The sequence below is a fragment of the Ictidomys tridecemlineatus genome, chromosome 12 (assembly GCF_052094955.1).
Source record: "Ictidomys tridecemlineatus isolate mIctTri1 chromosome 12, mIctTri1.hap1, whole genome shotgun sequence".
In the NCBI taxonomy this organism is placed as follows: Eukaryota; Metazoa; Chordata; class Mammalia; order Rodentia; family Sciuridae; genus Ictidomys; species Ictidomys tridecemlineatus.
This window is the reverse complement of record NC_135488.1, coordinates 84,741,445-84,766,412: the sequence shown is the minus strand read 5'-3', so window position 1 is coordinate 84,766,412 and position 24,968 is coordinate 84,741,445. Positions and strand designations below refer to the sequence as shown.

The window sequence follows — 24,968 nt, the reverse complement described above, 5'->3', positions numbered from 1 at the left end:
TTAAGGGAGGAGGAGGTAGAATAAAGCCTTTAAAATCTTTGATTACCTCAGAAAACATATTTGCTTACTTTACCAGGAAGTTGGTTTTTCGTTTTGTTTTCTACCGATGCCAAGAGGGGATTAATGAGTGGCCGCTGGGTTTGCCAGCTTTCTTTTGATTTCAGTTTATATAATTAAGCAGTTCCCAGAATGACTGGAGCTTCTCCCTCTGCGTCAAAACGTGCTTCTCAAATAAGTTGGAGTTAGAGGTCAGCGACAATCCAAACTCACTGCAGAGCAAGAAGGGGAAGGCTTCCTGGCTTTGAAATACCCCTAATACATAAAGAGGGTTGATTGTGCTCTGGGGGGCATGCTCATTGAGCTGTTGAGAAGAAATCAGGTTTAAACTAAACTTAGAATAGCTCAAGATGAGGTGAATTAACAAAAGAAGTAACCAGAGAAACCAACTCTGGTTTACTTTTGAATTTCTAGCAGTGGGAACTTTGGCCATGTTCAAGAATGTAGGCATGAGCCTGTAATCTCAGAGACCTGGGAGGCTGAGGCAGGAGGATCACAAGTGGGAGGCTCGCCTGGGCAACTTAGCTAGACCCTGTCTGAAAATTAAAAATGAAAAGGGTTGGTGATGGAGCTCAGTTCAATCCCCCCAGATTAAAAAAAAGAAATACAGGCACAGAACAGGAACACAGGTATACCAGACCCCCCATGGGCCAGGCTCAGTTCTGGCTGCTGGAGATATAGTAAGGAACTGGAACAACCAGGATTTCTCCTCTCATGATATTCAGTGGAATGAGCAGGCTTGGGCGGGATGGTGATCATGGTGATGGCGGAAATGGAGAGGTGTAGGGCAACATGAGAGGTGCAGAGACACAAGAGGTAGGAGCAGAAAGGTTTGGCGATGAATTTGAGAGATGAGGGAGAGGGAGGATCAGTCGAACTTTCGATCCTCTTGCCTCAGCCTCCTGTGTTGCTGGGGTTACAGGTGTGCACCACCACACCTGGATCTTTTCAGGGGTCTCTAAATCCCTTAAAAAGACAGGCCAGAATTACCAGCAGTCTTTGCTCTCTGGAGCATTCACATTCCTGAGGGAGAAAATCATGAATCAATTACACAATAAAACCTCGTCTGGGCTGAATCTCATAATAACAAGTGTAGGACATCATGGGAGGACTTGACCTTGTCATTGGAAAGCTTCCCCGAAGAATAGTTGTCTGCACTGTTATAAGTCTATAGGACAAGGAAGGATTCATCATGAGAGGAGATTAGTCAAGGTCCTGGGGCAGAGGCAACAAGGGCTAGCTGGAAGGCAAAGACTCGGAAGATTGTAGAGTCCTTGAAGCTATTTATTCTAAGAGTAACAGAAGGCTTTTAAAGAATTAAACAGAGGGGCTGGGGTGGTGGCTCAGTGGTAGAGTGCTTGCCTAGCATGTGTGAGGCACTGGGTTCAATTCTTAGCACTGCATATAAATAAATAAAATAAAGGTCCATTGACAACTAAAAAATATTTATTAAAAAAAAAGAATTAAACAGTAAAGTGAGAGAGAAAAGGGGTTGAGTTACAACTGGGTTTCCTGTCCAGCAGGGTCCCTCTGCCTATAGAATGACTAGCATGTGGATGGGGTGCTGGAATAAATGTGGGAGACATCGCTAAGAGTCAATGCAAGGATCTAGATAAGACAGAGATGCCAGTCACTTGGCGGGGATGATGGTCATGGAAATGGAGAGGCGCAGGCCAACGTGAGAGGTGCAGAGACACAAGAGGTAGGAGCAGCAAGGCTCGGTGATGGATGTGAGGGATGAGGGAGAGGGAGGATCAAGCTTGACTTCCAGGTTTCTGACTTAGAAAATTGGCTGAAGGGTGTAGGCCTGCCCTGAGCCAGGCAGCCCTGGCCAACGGCCAGTCTGTTAGGGAAAATCATGGAGTCTGTTTCAACATGTTAGTCTGAGTGGCTGTGAGGCATCTGGGGGAGGGCAGAAACACTCTTGGATAAGTGAAACTGAAGCCCGGAGGAGAGGTTTAAGTTTGGGAGTCATCCGTGTAGAGGCCCTAGGAACTGTGGGTGTGGACAAGGTCACCCAGCAGCAGAGCAGGGAAACAAGAGGGCTGGGTCCTGATCCTGTGGGGTTCCCGCACTTCATGGCTGGGAGGAGGAGAAGCATATAAGAGAGGAAGGGAGAAGAATACCCCTAGGGTTCTTCTCCTGAGAGCCACAAAGCAGTGTTGGTTGGAAGAGGAGGTAATTAGGGAAGAAAGTCATGGGGAGGTTAGCAAAAAAAAAAAAAAAAAAACAACACTTGATAATAATGCTAATAATGCTAACAGCTACTATACTCTCTGTAACAATAGACATGAGTAATCTTTATGGAGCATCAACTATGAACCAGGCATTTTAACATGGAATTTAATCCTCACAAGAAGCCAGTAAGGCAGGTCCTATTATCCTCCGTTTTACAGGTCAGGAAACTGAGCCCAGAGAGATGAAGTCATTTGCCTGAGGTTACACAAGCAGGGAGTGATGAAGTCAGTCGAGGTGGGAGTTTTTTTCTCACTCCACAGCCCCAAAGCTTCAATGCCATGTATCCAATGTTGTAGAATAAAAATGAGCCGGGGAAGAGGGCGGGAAAGGGAGGATTTCCCCCTTTAGAGATTTGCATTCTTTCAAATACAGTCAAGGAAACACTCCATTGTTCCTGCAGCCGAGTTCGGGGTGGGTGGCTCTGGAGGGCGTTGCAGTGGCTGTTTCTCATGGTGTGGTTCAGCTCGTGGGCAGTATGAAGTGGACGCTGCTGCTCTACTTGTCATGTGCAAGGCTTGTCCCCAGTGCTCTAGAGCAAAGCTTCTCAAAGTGTGGTCCCTGGACCAGCAGCATCAACATCACCCCGATGCAGATGTACAGGCTCCACTCCAGATCTTCAGAAATCTGGGGGAATGCGTGATCTAGTTAACCTTGTGTGATTCTGATGCAAAGTTGAAGAACTCCTGTTCTTGGGAGAATCCTTAAAAAGACAAAAAGGACGGTCGTATAAACCACAATCAACCCACACAGATATAAAATACCTTGACAAAAGCCAGATAGAGCCCATGATTTTCAACCCTGGCCACACATTGAAATCACCTGGGGAGCCTGGGTTCCCCGCCACTTAGAGATATTGATTTTGTTGGGGTGGAGTGGGCCTGAACATTTTGTTTCCTCTATCCATGTTTTTCTATTTAATCGGTGCATTATCGTTGCACGTGATGATGGGATTTGTTACATATGGGACATGCACATAATATAACAATTTTATTTGGCCAATATCACACTCCCCAGCACTTCCTTCCTCTGTCTTCTCTTCCCAACTCCTGGTCCCTTTCCTCTACTGATCTCCCTTTGATTTTCATGAGATCCCTGTCTCCCCTTACCTTCCCCCCCTCCTTTCCTCTGTAGCTTCCAACATATGAGAGAAAAAAATATGACCCTTGACCTTCTGAAAGGTTTGCTCAACATCATGTCTCAAGTTCTATCCACTTTTCTGCAAGTGACATAATTTCATTTTTCTTTTATGACTGAATCAAACTCCATTGTGTATATATATACCACATTTTCTTGAACCATTCTTCCATTGATGGACACCTAGACTGGTTCCATAGTTTACTGAGCATTGGTTTTTGAAAAAAAAGGTTTGGATGCAGAAGGGATGACTGCATGAACAGTCAGCAAGGCAGCTGCTTCACCCTGGGGAGAAAATGAGGCAGGCCTTGAAAGGGAAATATAACAACTCAAGGAAGAGAAATTTAGCCCTTAACCCTTCTTGAATACCAGCAAAGTCTGAGTAATTCCAGAGATATGGTCAGGACATATATTGACTCTGGGATTATTGCCTGTAATGTAATAGATATACTTCATGAATAAAGAAAGTACCCTTGGTAATTTTTACTCAGTCTTAATGAAAAACAATGTGCTCCGGGAAGCTTCAGTTAGCCTGTGTATTAAGGATGCACTCTGGCCCGGTGACCTCTCACACCGTTGTTAACCTTCCTCCCAGCTGATCTGGTCTGTTTGCTGGCCCCTGGACATGCTCACTCTGTTTCCAAGTCCTGGCATTTGTTCCTGCCTCCCCTACCTTCTCTTTCTCTCAAGAAAAAAGTCCATCCCTCCTGCTTCCATGACAACGAGTGGTCCTTTCTCTAAATTCTTTCTGTACCCAGTGTAACTTTGCTCCTGTGGTTTAAAAATCATTCTTTCCATCTCCCATCTGCACCCCTGAATTATAACCCCCACTCTCCCCAGGGCAGTGATATACTTCATTGCCTGTCTAGCACAGTATTCCTTAGAAAATAGTCATCAAAAAACTGGGCACAGTGGTATACTCCATAATCATAGCTACTCAAGAGGCCGAGGCAGGAGGGTCTCAAGCTTGAGGCCCAGCCTCAGAAACTTAGAAAGACCTGTCTCTAAATAAAAATAAAATGAGCTGGGGATGGATTCAGTAGTAGAGTGCTACTGGGTTAAATTCCCAGTGTTACAAAAATAATAATAAATAAATAAGAAAGAGAAGGAGAAGAAGAAGATGGAGAAAGAGGAGGAGAAGGAATATGAGGAGGAGGATGAGGAGAGGAGAAAGAAGAAGGAAGAGGGGGAGGAGCAGAAGAAGAAGAAGAAAGGGGAAAGAGAGAGAGAGAGAGAGAGAGAGAGAGAGAGAGAAATGAAAAAGGAAACTGTGCAAAAGTGAATTTTAGTATATCCTCTCTCCATTTTACCATAGATTGCAGATAAGGAAGTGCCACCCTCAGTGAAGTCTGGCAGTGTCCTGGGTCTTCCTGAAGCCTGAGGGAGGATTCATAGGAATCCTAGAGGGAATATCTTCCAAAGCACAAAGTGGCCCTCCCGGGGGACGGGAGGTCTCACAGCCATTATTATTTATTGCTGTAAAATTGATGACAAGGTATTTCACATTACAGTCTTCTAAATTTCCTAGGACTTCCTTAACAAATTTCCACAAACTTAGTGGCTTAACCCAATAGAATTCATTCTCTCACATTTCTAGAGACCACAAGTTTGAGAGAGCATTCCTGAGCCACAGTCCAGAGGTCAGCGTGCCAGGCCGTTCTCCCTCCAGAGGCTCCAGCCTCTGGCCACTGCCTGCGTTCTTGGACTTGTGGTTGCAGATGCTCGAGTCTCTGCCTCCATCGTCCCACTGCCTCCCCATGCTCCCCAAATCTCCCTTTACCTCCCTCTTGGAAGGACACTAGTGATTGCCCAGGGCCCACCCCAGTGATCCAGCCGAGTCTCTCCTTCTCAGAATCCCCGACTTCATCACATCTGCAGAATACTTTTTCCCCTATAAAGAGCCACACATTCCAGGGATTAAGGCCTGGGCATCTTTTGGAAGATCATTATTCAGTCTACCCAAAAGGAACCCAGTGCCTCCAAAAGGGGAAAGGCTTGTCCAGAGCCACACCTCAAGTTATGACCAGAATCAAAGGCCTGGTTCTCCTTTCTGTCAATTTAAATAAGACAGAGAACAAAGGGTTTATTGTTGTGGTGGTTGGGTTTTGTTTGTTTGTTTGTTTTGGTATCAGGGATTGAATCCAGAGGCACCTGCCACGGAGCCACATCCTCAGCCCTTTTTATTGTTTGAGACAGAGTCTTGCTAAGTGGCTGAGGGTCTTGCTAAGATGCTGAGGCTAGCCTCAAACTTGCAATCCTCCTGCCTCAGCCTCTCAAGTAGCAGGGATGACAGGCATGTGCCTCCCCACCCAGCAAGAAATAAGTTTTTAAATAACACTCTGTACCCTAACTTATGTGCTTCATTCCTTTGTCCTCTTGCTGGCTCACGTGCTCCCAGCATTTACCCACCTTTGAGCCTTCCTGCCCCTTGAGCCCTGGTTGTCACCCCTGGCTCATAGCATAGTGGCCTGCGTAGACAGGCTGCCACAAAATGACCTAAATGGCATTTTCTTCTCTCCCTGCAGGACCGCCTCTTTTTCGTCATGGAATATGTGAATGGTGGAGACCTCATGTTCCAGATTCAGCGCTCCCGAAAATTTGACGAGCCTCGTTCACGATTCTATGCTGCCGAGGTCACGTCGGCCCTCATGTTCCTGCACCAGCATGGCGTGATCTACAGGTAGCTCCTTCTCTCCTCTTTCCTGAAAGCCAAAGAGTAAAGACTTCTCCAGCCGCTTGAACTTGGCTCTTTTCCCAACTGGTCTCCCAGCAACTGGCTTTAGATGAGTTGTTTGTTCTAATTTGCTTACAGAAGACTTTTGGGGGGACTGTTTATCACTGTGAATGTTAATATTTGAATGGTCCCTGGAGATTTGACCCACTGTTTGTGCCAGTTTTGATTTAAAGCTCAGAGATGACATTTAAAGGCTTGGCGCCGAGTGACCTTGGGGCGACTTTCATTTCTCTCTCTCCCCCACCCGCTTCCTTGAGCATCAGGGCATTCTCTTGGCTTTTTCCTTCTGTGCCATGAACTTCCTCCCCTTCCCGATCTTTTGCCTCTTCCTGAGTTTGTTTGGCTCAGTTGTCTCCAGCTGATAGAATCAGGGAAGGGGGAGTTGCTCCGAGGGGACTGGGGAGGGGTGGGTTATGATCTAGGATGGGGGAGGGGAGTGGGAACTAGACATTACCCAACAGGAAGTGACATTTTACAGATTGTCCAGTCCTTTATTACTGCCCAATTCCTTCCAAGAAACACACACACACACACACACACACACACACACACACACACACACACACACTTTCCGGTAACGGAGCATGACTGTTTAAGCAGGCTTTTCTGTGAGGTCAAGAATTCTGGGAGGAGTAAATATTTATAATTAGCAACAAGGACATTGAAGTTCCCTAAGGTTTTTTTTTTTTTTTTTTTTTTCCAATGACTATCAATATCTTTACTTGGTCTTTGCCTCCTCATTTTTTTTTTGTTTTTTTAATTGGGTGGAAGAGCAGCTGTCTTGGTTTAACTTAGAACTTAGTTACTTGAAAAGTTTTCTAACCTGCCCTTGAGAGCAATGGCCTGAGTAAATGTTCTTTGGGGGGTTCTGGTCAACCCCACCCCAGGCTTCCCTTCCTTCTGTCATCTCTCAACTTCCTAATGCAAGGAAAAAATAGTGAATGGTTCTCTCCAGCCCACATAACAAAGCCCATACTTTTTATCGTGCTATCACGGCCCTCCACAATGGAGCCCATGTATTTATTTCCTATTGTCTATATAACCCATAACCACAAACAGAGGCTTCGGACAGCACCCATTTATTATCTCCTTGTTTTGCAGGAGCCCAGCTCACCAGCATCCTGTGTTCGGGGTCTCACAGGGCTGTGACTGAGGTGTCAGCTAGGCTGCATTCTCCTCTGAAGTTTGAGCTGCTATTCCAAGCCCATGTGCTGATGGCAGAATTCTTTCGTTTCCTTGCAGCCTTAGAACTCATGTGGCTTGCTTCTGCAAGGCCAGCAAGAGAGTCTTTCCTGCTTCAAGTCACTAACTTCAGAGAAGTCCTGGACCCTTATTGATTTATTTACTTGTTTTTCTATGTGAGAGGTGGAACCCAGGGCCTTGTGCATGCCAGGCAAATGTTCTACCACAGAGCTACACCCCAACCCAGGCCCACCGAAGGAACCTTAATTATATCTACAAAAATCTCTGTACCTTTGCCATATAATGTAATGTAATCACAATAGTGACATCACATCTTTTTTGCCTACTCCATTTGTTAAAAGTTAAATCATAGGTTGCATCTACTCCAGGGAAGTAGCTGGAGTGGGTAACTGGGGTGTGGCTCATTGGGAGTCATCTCAGGTAGTGTCTGGCACAGCCCAGTGTACCATTCTCACCCCCATTCTAACAATGCCTTGTTTTGAATCCACCATCCCAGAGGCCACTTGCAGTGCTATCTGCCTGGCCCCATCATCCAGCGTGACTCTCTCTATCCCTCATGCTGTCATTGGTGAATGAATTGCAATTTGATGCTCTCATTGCTGCACCTGCCGTTAGCAGTAGACCTCCACATGTGTCCTTCACTAAGTTGGAAACTCTCCAAAGGGCCATTTCTTCTTTTTAAACCTTTATCTTGTTGTTCTTGTTCTTCATTTTCTTGCCTTGCACACAATTTATATCAAATATGACTGTTGACTTCAATTAGTCTTAAACTCTAATCTTTGCCACCAAAGCAATTTGCAAGCTAGTTAGAGATGTGGAAAGATCATCCATGCTACTTGTCAGTGCCTGGTGACAAGAAAAATTGCCATTCCTTGGAATGTCTCCCCAATACCATCCCTGTTAGAGCAGGTACAAGTCATCCACAGTTTACTAGCATAGATAGAGACTCTGGAATAATTGGTCCAAGGTCATTCTTGGTAAGTGGCAGGAGTATTAAGTGTAAAATAAGTATTAAGTGTGTAATACTCACACTTAAGAGTATTAAGTGTGACATTTCCTGTTGTGCATGTGACACTTGTTAGGATGCTTTTTCAAGTCCAACTCCAAGCTCTTTAGCTTGTTATTCTAGGTGCTCCAGAACTTGACCTTCCCTTATAGCTCTGCTTCCCTCTCACCACACCTGTGACCACTTTTGCTCTATTGGCTTCTATGAACTATTCTCTCTTCATCTCTCTGGTGTTCTCCTTTCCCTGATCACGGCAGAACCTGGGCTGGCTCCTTACCTTCCTGTCTCATTCTTTAAATGCAACTTTTCTGCAGGACCCTTCACCCCTCTTTATTCTTACCCAAAATATTCTCCCTGGGGAATTCCAACCTTCCCATGGCTTGGAATGGCTTCTATATGCCCCACGATTCTCTGATCTCTATAGCTAGCTCCCAGTTCTCCCCAGAACCCAAACAAAAGCAGTTCCTCACATGTATCCTACCCTCTTGGTTCTCCAAATTATTTGCTATTCTACCCCAAATACTCATCTCTACCTCTTGAAGCTTGACCTTTAAGGCCCTCTTCCCTCTTTCCCTGGATGATTTTTAACAGTTTATTGACAACTCACTCCCTGACTCTTGGTTTTCCACCCTCCCAGTCTGTCCTCCAACCCCTCTGTTGCTACTCAGTGTTATTTTAAAGCTGATTGCCATATGGTCCCTTCTTAGCATCCTTTGACCCTTATAAGAGAAAGCCCAACTCCCTGCATGGACTCAGACTCCCTGCCACCCTGGCACTGTGCAGCTCTGTGGCTTGGGCATGGATGGAAGTGAAGGGTATGGCAGTGAGTGGGAACAGCACCTAGCCCCACTCTATTTGCGTGAGTAGCTTCAACTCAAGAAAGAGGTGTTTTTGTTTTTCTTCCCAAAGGTGTCTTTTTGTGTATCTTAGGTCATTTTGTGCAGTTACAACAGAATAACTGAGTGGGTAATTTATAAAAGACAGAGCTTTCTTGGCCCACAGTTCTAGAGGCTAGGAAATTCAAGAACAAGGTGTCAGCATCTGATGAGACTTTCTTGCTGTGTCATAACGTGGTGGAAGGCATCATGTGATCCAAGACCAAAAACAATGGTGGAAAGAGGAAGGGAGGGCGGAGATGAGGGGCTTATGCAAGATAGGGTAAGCTCACTCTGGGGACAATGGCATTGGTCCACTCATGAGCGCAGAGCGCACATAACTTAAACGCCTCTGAAAGGTCCTACCTCCCAGTACCATCACAATGGCAGTTGAGTTTCAAGGTGAGTTTTAGCATTGTGTTTCTCACAAAGACACCTCATGTGCTAACAGGGCCCTAGTGGCCCCTGATGATCTTTTGATTTCTATCAGCACCCTAAACATGTATCCTACCCTCTTAGTTCTCCAGATTACTTGCTATTCTACTGCAAATACTGTTCTCTTTCATTTCTCTGTGCCTTTGTTCCCTCTGGCCCTGGGATTCCCTTGTCTTAATGATTGTTTCCCAATTCACATCCAGGGTCTGTCTCAGAGTCCCAGGTTTTAAAAACAAAGTACCAATTCCATAATACTAGAGGAGGGGAAATAGATAAGGGTATAGATTAAAAAAAAAAAAAAGAATGGTCACGGGTTGATGATTGCTGAAGCCGAATGATAGGTATTTGGAGGTCATTCTTTCATCTACTTCTGTGTATTTTTTGCCACAATGACAACAGAATGCAGATAGATCCCAGCGTAACACACCTAGAGCCTTTGATTTCATAGGTCTGCTATGGGTTCAGGAATCTATGTGCTTTTAAAATGTTCTCCAGAGGGTTGGGGTAGGGGGCAGAGCTCTAGAGAAATTCCATCCTGCCTATATTACTGTGTCATGTGCCCCCTCCTCTGTGTGGCTTTCTCCATCATGGGATCAGGTCTCCCCTAAGCACCATAGCATCTCTCTGAACCATGCATTGAGCAGGTTCCCTTTGCTAACCTTGTCCTTGAACTTATGATACCTATTCTGTGGGTGAGAACTGCCCCAGAGGGAGCTTACCTGAGTGATCTAGGACGGCACCCTGTTTGTGGTTGGTGTTCAATACGTGTCTGTTTTCCGGTCTGTGCTTCTCCAGAACCTTCCAGTCTATGGGGTTGCTACTTCATAGGTGTGTACTTCTTGAAAGTCTCTGTTTAAAGCATTCCTAACAGAGCAATACACATTTTCCCCCTTGAGTATAAACAATACCCAGTTCCTCCTTTATCTCTGATGTTACCGATATAAGGGGACTGTATGCCCATGTTGCTTTTGTTCCAAGTTTCCCACATAAGGGATATAGAGGGAGTCAGTATGAGGTTGACTGAAAGGCTGTGGTTGTCCTTACCTATTTGTTTTTGGCTGTTCTGAATATAGGCAGAGACGGTATCTTGCAAGATAAAGACAGTTTATTTAGGAGATCGGCAAGACCAAGCTTTGGAGAATGAACTTCTTTGCCAAAGTTGAGACTGAATTTTCCAGCCTTCCTGCTGGAATTCATACACGTGCCAATTTAGTGGTGAGTTGGCCAGTGATCTCTGGCTGATGTTTCATACGTGAAAGACAATGCAAGCTCATAGGCACAGCCCCATTTTCTCTGGTCCTCCTTAGGGTTGGTCCATCTGCCCCAGGCAGCACAAGGTACTTGTTAGTGTCAAATCCGTGTGCTATGGCAGGCGACTGCATTAGATCACCGTGTTCCCACTCTTCCTGGCTGAGGCTTGGAAAAGTCCTTCTCCACCCACACTTACACACACTGGGAGAGGTGAAAGTATCAAAGGATGGACCTTCTGTCCAAACTTGATAGAGGGAACTTTCTCCTCCTCTATGTCATGCTTGGTACTTGTACATGTTCAACAGCAGCGACTGACAAAGACTGCACCTCACTCATGTGGCATAAAAGACAGAAGAGAGAGATTGTGATGGACCTCAGAGGGGGGAGAGGTGCACCCTGAGAAGGGAGCTTGGCACATAGAGAACCTTCTTTTTTTTAAGAGAGAGAGAGAATTTTTTTAATATTTATTTTTCAGTTTTTGGCAGACACAACATCTTTATTTTATGTGGTGCTGAGGATCGAACCCAGCGCCCTGCACATGCCAGGCGAGCACGTTACCACTTGAGCCACATCCCCAGCCCAGAAATGCACCTTCTTATTCTTTTCCAATCTAAAAGCCAGGAGCACTGCACATCAGCAGTGGTAAAGAACACAGACTCCACAACTCAGCCAAGTGTCTTAAAGCTTTCTGTCTCTGTGTCTTCATCTAGAAAGTGGGATTGACAGTTGTGCTTGTCTCCTGAAGCTGTAGGGATTTCATGAGTTAATAGCGCTCAGTGATTTTGAAGAATGCCTGCTTCAGTAAAGCCTAATAAATGTTAGCTAACCTAATAAGATTACATTGAGTTGATTTTTATTAAGATCTATCAAAAGAACATTGGAGATCTTTTATGCAATGTAGGCTCCAAAAGGAGATTCTGGAATCACATTAGAAGAATGAATTTCTTCTTACCCTTTTTCCTTCCTTCAGTAAAGTTGGACTTTTTTAAATGAAAAAAAGTCATAGGAGACATTGAACAAATAAAAAAAATTTTAAGACATATTTTTTATTTGTTGAGAAACGTTTATTTTATTTTTATGTGGTGCTGAGTATTGAACCCAGTGCCTCACACATACTAGGAAAGTGCTCTACCACTGAGCTACAACCCCAGCCCAAACAAATAAAATTTTAAACAGTAAAGAAAGAGTGTGGAGTCAGTTTCCTCATCACAGATCTCATAGCTGCCCAAGGGTAAGCAGTTTAATAGTTTCCACAGGATTCTTTAAGAAATCTCAAGCGAGTTATAGAACCTCTTTGTGACTTGTTTCCACTTGAGAAGTTCAGATCACACCTGGCTCATTGGTCTCCTTCTTCAGGTAGTTAAGAGTGATCGCCAGGAGTCCAACTGCCAATCGGTGTAAAAACAATGGGGAATGAAGGCCATTTTATTTATGTAAAGTATCCTGAAAGATTAACATTTGGCATTTGAGCACTAAAATTTGGTCTTGGTCCACCATTGAGGGAAGTTTTAAGTTGCAAAGCTCCCCTGCTCCTTCAATTTCCCAAGCCTTCTGATTCTTAATGAGCCATTGTCCTCACTTGCAGAGTCATCTTCCCCAGGTGCCTGTCACACTAGCTGGGCTCTCCAAGCCCAGACAGACTTTAATCTGGCCTTCCTGGTGGTCAAAGGGAGTGTGTGTGCCTAGATCCCTGGAATCACCTCCTGTCATTGGCACAATTGGAGATGGCCTTACGAAAACGTCTTTAATTAAACCTGTGTTAATAATTGGAAAGCCTGGTACTAATACTGAGGTCTAATATAGTCTCATCTCCTTCCAGTCCATTATCCAGTTATTTAAAGCTAATGCAAATCAGGGGAGAAGTGGATGGTGGAGTGATCCTCTATATTTGCCTTTCCAGTCTTCAAGGACCTGGTGACCAATAGAACTTGGTCACCAAGGACTGTTCTCAGCTCTTAGTTTTCCCTCACCTTTTATTAAAATGAAATTTGAATATCAAACTCCCAAGAGTCTAAGGGTAGAGTCTCTAGTGGGAGGATATCAGCTACTGTGGCAGGAATTGTGAGTGAATGTTTAATCAAAGGCCTCAGAGACTACAGAATCCAGCGCCTTCATTTTATAGATGTGGAATTTGAACACCCAAATTGGGCAGTAACTCACCCAAGTTTACACAGTGAAATAGTTTGAAGCCTAAATGTTATTTTTTAATCAAAGATATAATACAGATAAAGAAGCAACAGTTCTGCAAGGTGTTTAGATAAATAAAGAACAGTTTTCTATTCCCCACCCCCTTCTGCTCCATTTTCCCTTCCAAAGAAGCAACACTTTTACTTTCTTAGCTTTCAGTAAGGACCTCTATATTTCCACATGACATTATATTATTGTTACTTTTTTGTGTTTTAGGTCCTACCTAGTTACTTTCTTCTGTGGAAGATGAGGGTCTAGTTCTCTTTCCTGCTTACTCACCCCCTGTTCCCTGTCACTTAACACTCCCTTCCCAGTCCCACATCCTCTCTATACAGTTTACTGTACTTTTGGTTAAATGAATATACAGTGTGCTCACTATTATGACTGTGAAATATGCTGTGGAACTAAGTCATGTGGTATGCCATAAATACTTTCCCTTGGCTATATTTTTTGGTTAATAATTATCTCTTTGTTTTTCTGTTTACTCATTATTAATTTACCCACAAACTTACAAATTTTTCACATTATCCCTTAGGATGATTAGATACAATTGGTGTTCTATCAATTTCCCATTCTTGGATAAATTTCTTCCAGAAGCTTCTAAACTGCCCTAGTATGAAGAGGTGTTCTTTGTGCCAGTTGCTGGGATTTCCCCGTCACTGTTGTCCACTTCTTCCTTTTCTTGCCGTCCTGTGTTGAAGCTTCTGTTTCCTATATCTCACATCTTCCTCTTTCTTGCTAGACTCCCTCGATTTATTATAGCACTTGCAGTAGTTTTTCATGTCTAAAATCATCTTTATTTTATTCTCCAACTTGATGAGTGCTTGCCCACACAAAGTTGTCGAGATTGAAAACCGGTTTTGATCAAAATTTGAAGGTGTTCCAATGTCTCCTTACTTCCATTGTTGCTATTAAAAAGTCTAAAGTCATTCTGATTCTTGATCCTTTGTATGAACCTATTTCATTTTTTTCCAGAAATGTGTTAACAGTTTTCTGTTCCCATTATTCTAAAATTATTTAATGATAAAGTATAGGTTTGTTTTTATCCATTAGGTTGATTTCTGGATAGACCTTTTTAATTTGGAAAATTGACCTTCAGTTTTGGAAAATATTTTTCTTCTTTAACAATTTCTGTTTTCTCTTTCTGTAACTATCATTTGGATGTTGAACTACCCATCTTGAGGTTAATTCTAGACTAATCTGGCTAGCCACCCAGAAAACTCTATCCATTGATAAGAGTTAGACCTTCCCTCCTAAAGGGCTTAGATCACCCCAGGATCACCTTCTAGAGTCCTGTCTGAAGCAGGAAGTTCTGACAGCCTGCACTGCAGGAGTCAAGGGAAGGGAGAGGGCTGGAGGACCAACTTCCAGAGTACATGTGTTTGTCTAGTTCTCCTGTTCTCCCTGGTGCCCAGTCCCCTCCCCCTAGGTCTGGAGATTTTCTTTCTTCTCTTCTCTAGAGAATCAACCTCTTGGGGTAGAAAGAGGAAATAAAAGAATCTGGGTTTATAACTTCTTTTTGGTCAAAACTCTGGTTTTATTTCTCTATGCATTAGCAGCATCATCTCCATAGATAACTTATCACTTAATCCTGGACTTTGGAGGAGGGGATGAAATTATGCAATATAAATTTACTTTTTCTTGACTCTCCGCACTCACTGCTGCTTCAAGATTCAGCTTTGGATCACCCATTTGTGTTCCAGCTTCCAAATGGTGTGCCTGATGTTTCTTCTCTTGTTCTCCCATTTTTGTGTGTAGTTTGGGAATGAAGAGAAAAATAGTAGTAGGCATCTACTTATCCTCTTTATCTAAAGTCAATAATAATAACAAGGACAGCAATCACAGCTACAGCTGTGGCATGAGGTAACTACTGTTATTATCCATAGGATTCATGATCTTTCCAAGAAGACTTTTCCAGATCCTCTGTCCCACTTTCACTGCCAGAGCTGGGTCACCCTGTCCTGATTGCTGCTGATTGTGTGTGAAGCAAAGTTGTATTTTGGAGACAGTTCTGCATTTGGGTCAGAGAATACTGGGTCTGCCTCATTTTTGTTGTGTCTTGCTGGGTAGAATAATCAAACTGTTTGTAGTCTAGTTTCTTCTCTGTGCCTTGGGAATTATAACGCAAAATTCCTTAAGAGTGTTTTGAAAATTACATGAGACAACATCAGCAGAGTGCATAGTATCATTCATAGCACCTAGTAGGCTCCCTAAATATTGGTTCAGTGGATGGAGAGCATCAGATTTTGGAGTCAGAAGATGCTGTGGGCTGAATTATGCCCCCCCTCACCCAAATTTACAGGTTGAATCTCTAAACGTTGGTCCTTCCTTAAAGAGGTGATTAAGGCAAAATTAGGTCATTAGAGTATGTCCTAGTCCAACATGACCCATGTCCTTATAAGAATGGGAGACTGGGATACAAAAAAGCACAATGAGAAGCCCATGTGAGGACACCAGAAGGAGATAGCCATTTGCAAGCCAAAGAGAGAGGCTTCAGAACAAACCAGCCTGCCAGCACCTTGGGCTTGGACTTCCAGCCTCCACCATTAAAGAAAATAAAATTCTGTTGATTAAGTCATCCAACCTGTGGTTTTTAATGGAAGCTTTAGCAAACTCATCAGAGGATCTGGGTTCAAGCCCCAGAATTGTCATTTACTATGTCGCCCTGGGCAAATGGTCTCATTCTGAGCCACAGTTTCCTCATCTGTAAATGGTACTAATAAAAAATATTAAGCAAAGTAAGATGGTAAAACCTGTGGACTTGACATAAGTCATAAGAGTTAAATAAGCTAATGATCATAAAAATGCCTATGGAGGTTGTTTTGGGGTTCATCCAGTGGTCAGGGGGTATTGACTTATCCACAAAGAAAGCAGTAGTGTAAGACCCACATTTTGGAGAAGCAAGGATAGGCAGGTGCGTCTGTGTGTCTTTTGTGCAGGTTAAGGGTCGACCTAGGACAGGGCCGTGATCTCAGGACCAGGCAATATTACAGAAAACTGTAACTTTCTTTGGTGACATTCTATTCCTATTGGTATTTTGGAACCCTAGGGCAGGATGGTCCCTCAGAATTCATAGGGGATCAGTTTTAGGACCTCCTTGGGTACTAAAATCCATAGATGTTCAAAGTCCCTTACATAAAATGGTGCCTATTTTTATATAACTTATGTAAATCCTCTTGGATACCTTAAATCATCTCTGGTTTACTTAGCCTATTTAAAACAAAGTCAATGCTATGTAAATAGTTGTTATATTGTATTATTTTGGAAATAATGACTAAAAATCATCTACATGTTCAATACAGATACATTTTTTTTTCAGTACTAGGCATTAATTAAGAAATACTCTACCATTGAACTATTTCCCCAGACTTTTTCACTTTATTTTGAGACAGGGTCTTGCTAAGTTGCCCAGGTTGACCTCAACTTTGCAATCCTCCTGCCTCAGCCTCCTGAGTTGCTGGGATTTCAGGCGTACGCCACATCCAGCTCAGACATGACTCTTAAGAAATATTTTCTCATTAAGGTTGATTGAATCTACAGATGCAGAAGCCGTGGATTGGGAGGGCCAACTGTACTGATTAACTGCAGGAACACACTGATGGATCTGCTTACATTAGAAAGCTACAGTCTGACTGGGGCCTCAACCTCCTTCTCAGGCTCCCTTGCACCCAGCCACCTTCTTGAACTCCCACACAACCCCACCATCCAGTTCTATAGGATTTGCCTCAACAAATAAGCTGACATTGGCAATGTGCATATTAGTCATGAGGGTCATCTTGTCCCTCTCTCATGCTATATAAATGAAGGACTTGTCCCCGCTGATAAAGGAAAGCTAAATATCAGCCCAGGATCTTCTTTTTTTGTAAGTCCAAATGTACTTGAGAATGAGACCATCTTTACTGCTAAATGGTTTCAGTCAGGGTCACCTACTGATCACAGTGTGGCTGGAGTCACTGTGACATGATTCAGTGGGGGGCAGAAGGAGAGAGTGGAGACAGAGCTGGTTGGGACGAAAGCCAAGTTTACACTGCTCCGAGGAAGCCGCGTTATTGCTGACCAGATCAGAAGTAGCGTTCTGACTCCCGTTGACATCGGATGTTCAGGGCAAACAGGAAGTTTGGAACCAGAGGGAAATTCCTGATTAAATGTGTTTGAATGTTTCAGCTAGTAATGTGTGTTCAAAGGAAAAATGCCCAGGGAACTCTGTGATCTTGTGGCTCTCCTGGTACGTAGCATAGAACTGAATAGTGATTAAGAACACGACTCTGGAAGTCCTGGGCTCCAATGCTGCCTCTGCGGCTTCAATATATGATCTTGGGCAAGGAACTTAACTTCTTTAAACTTCAGTTTCTCCATCTGTACAATGGGATTGCTACCTCCCCCATGGACATGTTGTGTGCATCAGATGAGTTAAAAACGGGTAAAGCTCTAAGAACTATGTCTAGTACAGAAGAGGCGCCCACTACATGTTAGTGGCAGAAAGTATGGTTGATAAGATTCACTTTGTGTCTCAGAAATTTCATCATGGCAAATGGCAAACTGATGAAAACATCTTCTCTGTTCAGAATCTTCCAAATAAAGTGGTTGGAGGCATCAGGACCTGTCCTGTGAAGGAGAATTTGATACCTGTATATTACTTTTACTTTATGACTATGCAGTGTTTTATAGTAAGTAGGAATCCTGGAACAAGTATTGCTTCAATGTATTCAACAGTAGGGACTGAATTCTCCAAGGTTGAGTCATAGATTTTGTTTCTTCAGTGCTTTAGCAAATGATTGAGCTATTCAAATGCGGATTGTTTTAGCAAACAATCGTGGGCTTTGCGGTGGTAAGCCGAGTCTTGTGTGAACGCCTAGGCTGGTCTCCGGGAGGTTGGCTGTGTTTGTTTGGAGGTGACTTGGGCTGGAGGTGGGACTGGGGCCAGGTACTGTGGTGAAGGAGGCAGAGAAGAGCTTCTCTCTTTGGTCCTGGAGTCACAGGCTGAAGGATTGATGCTTGTAGTTTTTGCCACCAACTCTTTCTTTGCCTCTGGGGCTCTTCTCCTAGCATTCCTGGCTGATTGATTCTCCTGAGCAAGGATTTGGGGCATTCAATTGCTCAGAAGACTTTAATGACTGTGTTATCGCAAGATAATGTCCAGACTCTTCTGCCTCTTACACAACATCACCCACAAGCTTTGGCTTTCTCTGGCTTCATCTCTGGAATTTTTGCACCCAGGTCTCTTTCTATCCGCAGCTGACCCCTGCCTGTCTTCCCAGGTGTTTCTCCCACTGACCTTCTCTTTGAGTTACTTCTGGAGTTACTTCTGTTCATGGACAAACCTCTGGCACACCCATGCACCCTGTGCACTTTTATGTTGATCCTGAACAGAAACGGTCACAGCACATCCATTGGGCCTTTGCTTAGGAATATCATCTTTTCTTGCAATACCTTGTTTTTTTCTCATCCTTTAAGATTCAGGTTCATTTTTTCTGGCTCTTTCCAACAAAGTTAGTCATTTCTTCCTCCTCTTAACATTGCATCTGCTACATCGTATGTTAGCATCTCTCACACTGTATTGTAACTATTTCTTAAATGATCCTATAGGGATTCCACAGGTCATTATACGTTATATGGTTTTACCCAGTGGCCTGTGATTCTTTGGTCAATCTATTCAAATGCATCAAGAAAACATCTCCAGGGAGATGAGGGGATTTTTCTAACAGACTTCTTGCTGGACTAGTCTTTCCCTGGGCCTCCTTTCCATGTGCCTTGCCCCATTCCACATGTCTTTTTATTCCTCACGAAGTCTGATTGCTGGATTGCTACTGTGGGAAGAACCCCAGGCTAGACATAGGGCCAGGACTCTAATAAAGCCCTATGATAGCTGGGCTGCCTTAGGCAAATTACTTCTCCACTCCGAGCCTCAGTTTCTTCACCTACACAATGTGATGGCCAGATTGGATGATCTGGTTCTGCGACCCCAAGATTGTTTGGTCTGGGAACACCTTGAACAAATCTGAAAATGAATGTTCAAAAATACTCAAAGTTATGTTAGTGAGGCTGCAGAGGGTCACAGACTCTAAGTAGCAAGAGTGTCCAGATGCCCCTCAGGGAGGTTTAGAGATCATGGTCCATGATTCTGTGATGTCTTGGAATGTAAGACCTCATTGGCATGTGGTCCTGCGTTTAGCTCTCTGGTGTCTGAAATCACCAGCTGTGGGTCCACCCACTCTTATCCACAGTCCTCCCTCTCAATCGAATGAGTAGTTTTTTAAGGTTCTGATGTTGTCAAATTAAGTACTTATCCCGGTGGTAGACAGAGCCCCTTCTAGGGGCTGCTATATACCATGTGACCAAGGACTTCTGGTCCAGGGGCAGGGGTATTTGCTTGGAAAGCCCTGATCCTGTGGGGTTGAGAATCGCACAGCCATGGGGCAACAGCAACAAACCCTCGGGAGCAAAAATCCCTTGTTGGAGATCTGCTCATGCAGAAGCATTGGCTTTAAGGGGATTCTGTGACTGTTGGGGAGTCACCAAGGAAGAGAGGAAGCCTGTCTGCTGTCTGAACAGCAGTGTTTTGGCAGACAACGTGGTCAAGTGTGGTTGTTAAGTCACCTTGGTGTGCCAAGTGCAGGCCTTCAAGGTAGGATGTTAAGAAGAGACAGTCTCTGCCCTCTTGGCACTAAATTTGGGTGGGGACAGCAGACAATAAAACAAGCAATAACAATAAAAACTGATAAGATTTATGATGGAGGAAAATAAAGAGCGCTGCCAGGGAAACAGCCTGGCTAGATACCTCAGCTGGTCTGGAGAAAGTCGGGGAAGGCTTTTGGGGGGAAGTGACCTCTCTCCAAGAGGCCCAGTGGAGTAGGTGGGAGGTGGCCAGAGAAGGACATGAAGAGTATGCCAAGGAATGGAACAGGATGTGCAGAGGCTTCAGGGAGCGGCAGGAGAGAACACCAAATGGGTCTTTGGGTCTGAAGAGTTTCTGTGAGCCTGGAACTCAATGCACAGAGAGAGGCATGGTGAGGAATAAGTTTGAGGGGCATACAGGGACCCCAGCCTGAAGGGCTACAGATGACTCTCAAAACACTAAGTGCAGGGTCACATGACCTTGGGTTGTATTTTTGTGGGAACTCTGAAAAATAGGCCCCCTATTTATTAGAATTCCGAAGGTGGGAGAGAATTGAGGGGGTCAGTTACTCCAGTTCCATTTTTTATAGATGAATAAATGGAAACTCAGAGACTCGTCCAAGGTCACTCAGTCCCTTAGTGACAAAGACATAGCCAAGACTCAGTACTCTGATGTTTTATTGATGTGTGCTGATAAACTAACTCTGGGAAGGAAAAAAAAAAAAAAACAGCAAACCTGATTTGTAGCATTTGCTGATTTCTGTGCTGCAGATATTCCCCATGGGGCCAAATTTAAGATCCTCATGTTTACCAACCAGCTCATAAAATTCCTAAATATTTTGCAATCTGCTCTTGTAAGGTGGTGCGAGTCAACCACAGCACCCAGTGGAAAGCGGATGTGTGGACCTCTTCCCAGCATGCTCAGTCACATGGCACTGGTAGCTTGAAGTCAGCTCTGTGGGAATATTTACATCGTGGAAATTGGCAAATGCTGAAGGTGAATCTCTCCCTCGCTGGAGAGCCATTGATAGGTCTTTACCACTATACCACTGGAGTGCACTGTCTGCTGGCCAGTAGTCAGAAACTTCCTCAGAAGGCACCAGCTATCCTCACAGCTCTGGGCTTGACTTTCCACATCTGTAGGGCGCAGATCATATCAAAGTTTGATAAATTCAAGACTTTTGATTTTAAGACATACCATTGTTTTTATTCAAACTTTTAATTTTAGTATAATTTTAGAGAAAAAAGTTGCAAAGATATTACAGAGAGTCCTCATATACCCCACACCTAGCTTCCTCTACTATTAACATCTTCTACTGGTGAATTTGCCACAGTTAATGGAACAATATTTATACATTATTATTATTAACTAAGTCCATACTTTAATCTAGATTTCCTAAGTTTTTATCTGATGTTCTTCATACCCAACCTCCTGGTTCCCATCTAAAGTATCCCATTACATCACTTTTATAGTCATACCTTTTTAGACTACTTTTGGCTAGGACAATTTCTCAAATTTTCCTTGTTTTAATGACCTTAGCAGTTTGAGGAGTACTAGTTAGGTATTTTATTGAATATCTTCCATTGAGATTCATCTGATGTTTTTCTCTTGACTAGATAGTGATTAGGAGTTTGGAAGAGGAAGACCCCATTTTTTTTATTACATCATTTCAAAGTGCATGCTGTTGTTGAGAGCCACAGCTGAAGGGGCCCCAGCAAACTTCCAGCTGCCAGCAAACTTCCAGGTGCCAACAAACTTCCAGCTGCCAGCTGATGATTGGCTCACAGTGGCCCCAGCAACTTCTAGCTGCCAACTGATTGGCTCCTCTGCAGTGATGCTCATTGGGCTGTTTCCCCACCCTTTCAGACCATGGCGCTGCTCACTGGGGGACTTTTTTTTGGCTCCGCCCATGCGACCCAGCCAATCGGCCTCAAGAGCAGGAGGAGTGGGGAGGTTGAGAGGCTTGTGGGAAGCCGGTGGTGGCAGTTGGGCTCTGAAGGTTTTTCCTGAGGAGCTGTTTTGTTTGGCTTGTGTGGTTCTAAAAATAAAGTTTGTTTCTTTTGACAAGTGGCTCCTGAATTGTGCCCAGCCAGACTGCGGCATGCTGTCAACATGACTTATTGTTGATATTGACCTTGGTTACCTATCTATGTACCTGAGATAGTATCTGCCAGTTTTCCTTTTTTAATTTTAATGCCCCTGACCACCAAAAGCTCATGTCCACCTCACAGTGGAAAATGAGGTGAGGTAGAACATCTGGCAGAAGGGCATAGGGAAAGAAATCTGCTCAAAACATGGCAGCCTGCAAGCAGAGAGAGTTTACTAGGTCCCTCCACGGTGAAGTTACTCATTCCCCCCACTTTTCTTTACTGTATTCCTCGGAAGTTCAAAGTCACTATGAAAACCCCATACTTACCAATAGGGGGTAGTTATATTCCAGATCCTTGAGGGCCAAGTAACCACATAAGTTATTTAGAACTCTTCTGCATGGAAGATTTATTTCCTCCCTCATTATTTATTTGTTCATTTATTTATATCAGCATAAACTCATGGATATTTATTTTATACTTTGGGTAATAATCCAATATGACTTTACTTATTTTATTGTTCCAAATCTGCTCATTGGGAGCTCTTTCAGTTAACTTCTTTATTTCTTTAGTATACTGCCATCATTTGGTGGTGGGGGGTTGTTTAGTTTTGAGGACTTCCTTATTTTCTGGCACTATAACATGCCTCAGGCTTATCTTATATATTTCCTGCCACAGTCCTAAAATAACCCAAGGATTATTCCAAGGATCCTTGCCCCCTTTTACTGAAGGATGGTAATGGAAACCAAACTATGGATATGAGGTATGCTTGCTGATATTGGGGTGTCATTTCTTTCAGGCCCTCTCAGATGACAGAGCAGGGAATTATATATGTACTAACTCATGGACATAAACATATCTATACATATTTCTTGGTGTAGCTGTATCTATGTTAAGCTAAACATAAGCCCACAATGATGTCTCTAATCCTAATCTGTGACCACATGGGTCATCCTATCTGCCTCCCCTTACTTATGCCACTCTCATAGTGAGAACTGGCTTTCACAATCTGCCATCCAAGTACTTAACTGTTCATTTCCAGTATACGTCTCTAGTGATATCAGAATTCTTCACCTGAACTAAGATGGAAAACTACTTCATCAACGCGCATACTGTATTAGTTTGCTAGATATGTAAACTAATACAGTAGTTTTAGTTTTGTAATATGTAGTATTACACATTAACAAAATACCACACACTTTGATGCTTAAACTACAGATTTATTTTCTCGCAGATCTGGAGGTCCGATGCCCAAGATCAAGGTGCCAGCAATGTGCTTTCCTCTGAGGGCCGGAAGGGAAAGATCTGTTCCAAGCCTTTCTCCTTGCAGATGCCACCCTCTTGCTGCCTTTCACATGGCTGTCCCTCTCTACACACACATACCAGTTGCTTCTATGGGTCCTCATATCCTCTTCTTATAAATCCAATCAGATTGTATTAGAGTCCACTCCAATGGCCTTATTTTAAGGCCTTAAAGGCCCTGTCTCTGAATATAGTCACATTCTGCAGTACTGGGAGATTAGGATTTCAACATATGAATCTGGTGGCAGGAGGCACAGATTAGCCCATTGCTGTACAGTGCCAATGTATAGTTTCTTTTCTGCATAGTCTCACAGACTCCACTAATTTCCAAAGTTGCCATTCAATGAAGTTCTTGCAAATGTTTGTAATTCAGGCAGATTATTACTATTATTACTATTACTATTATTAGGTACTGGGGATTGAACCCAGTAGTGCTTAAACCCAGTGCCAAATCCCCATTCCTCCTCCTCCTCTTCCTCCTCCTCCTCCTCCTCCTTTTTTTTTTTTTTTGTTTGTTTTTGTGACAGCATCTCACTAAGTTGCTTAGAGCCTCACTAAACTGCTAAGGCCTACCTCGAACTTGCTCTCTTCCTTCCATGACCTCCTAAATTGCTTGGATTACCATACCCCAGCTCCAGACAGATTATTTCTTAACATCTTGCGTTTCATCCTGGGATTCCTCAACCTCCTAAATGACTTTTTCAATTCACATACATTGAGGCTTACTCTTGTTCTATAAATTTCTGCGGATTTTGCATAGTCCCACATATCCATATATGAAGAGTTACACTGCCTAAAAAACTTCCCTGCCCTTCTTATTCTACCCTCCCTTCTTCCCCAAGCCTATGGTAACCCTTTCTTTTTGCTTTCACTATAATTTTGTCTTTTTCACAATGCCATACAATTGGAATTGGAATTTTGTAGTATGCAATCTTTTCAGATTGACTCCTTTCACCTAGCAGCATGTATTTAAGATTTATCGATGTCTTTGTTGTTTAATAGGGTATTTTTTCTTATTGAGGAATAATATTCCACTTTATGGACGTACCACAGCCTGTTTATCCATTTATCTACTGGAGTTATATTCTAGATCCTTGAGGGCTGAGTAACCACATGAGTTATTTAGAATTCTTCTGCATGGAAGATTTATTTCCTCCCTCATGATTTATTTTAGCAAATTTAACATCTTCATTGCTTCTAGTTTTTGGTGATTATGAATAAGGCTGATATAAACATTTATTTACAGATTTTGGTCATAAATGTGTATTTTCAAACCAACTGGGACTTAGGAGAGAGATACTTAGACTACCGAATTATATGGTAGTCTATGCTAAGCTTTTTGAGAAACCACTATATTGCTTTACAAAGTGGCTGAACCATTTTGAATCCCTATCAATCAATAACAAATGATCATTATATAATAATCCACTTTATGACTCATAATATTCCTCTTTTATCATTTTATATATTAATGGGATTGGGAATGATATTTCAACTCATGGAGTATACCCTAATCAAATCCAACCCTCCTTTATCCACCTGTCACCTCCTTCTCAACCTCTAGGGATTGTCCCTTATTCAGATTGTCATTTTTTTTAACTTTCATAAGAAATAATATGTAGTACTTACCCTTCTGTGTCTTACTTCACTTAAAATAATGTCTTACATTTCCAGCTTAATGCTGCTTTGTCTGAAATTAGTATAGGCATTCTAACTTTCTTTTAGAAAAGGCACTGTGTTTTCACCCAGTTATCTAACTTTCTTTGGATCAGCATTAGCATATTTCTTTCTCTATCCCTTTACTTTTAACCTAGATGAATCTATCTTTAAGGTGGGCTTCTTG

General features: G+C 43.1%; 1 protein-coding gene across 3 annotated transcripts in view; it reads left to right on the top strand.

Moving 5' to 3' along the window:
* Prkce (protein kinase C epsilon) overlaps positions 1 to 24,968 on the top strand; it is a 476,126-nt gene that overhangs the window by 379,836 nt on the left and 71,322 nt on the right. For all 3 annotated transcript variants that reach the window (XM_005324505.4, XM_021725840.3, XM_021725839.2), the window contains exon 11: positions 5,955 to 6,109. In XM_005324505.4, the coding sequence (XP_005324562.2) occupies positions 5,955 to 6,109 (155 nt within the window). The remainder of the gene's footprint in view (positions 1 to 5,954; positions 6,110 to 24,968) is intronic.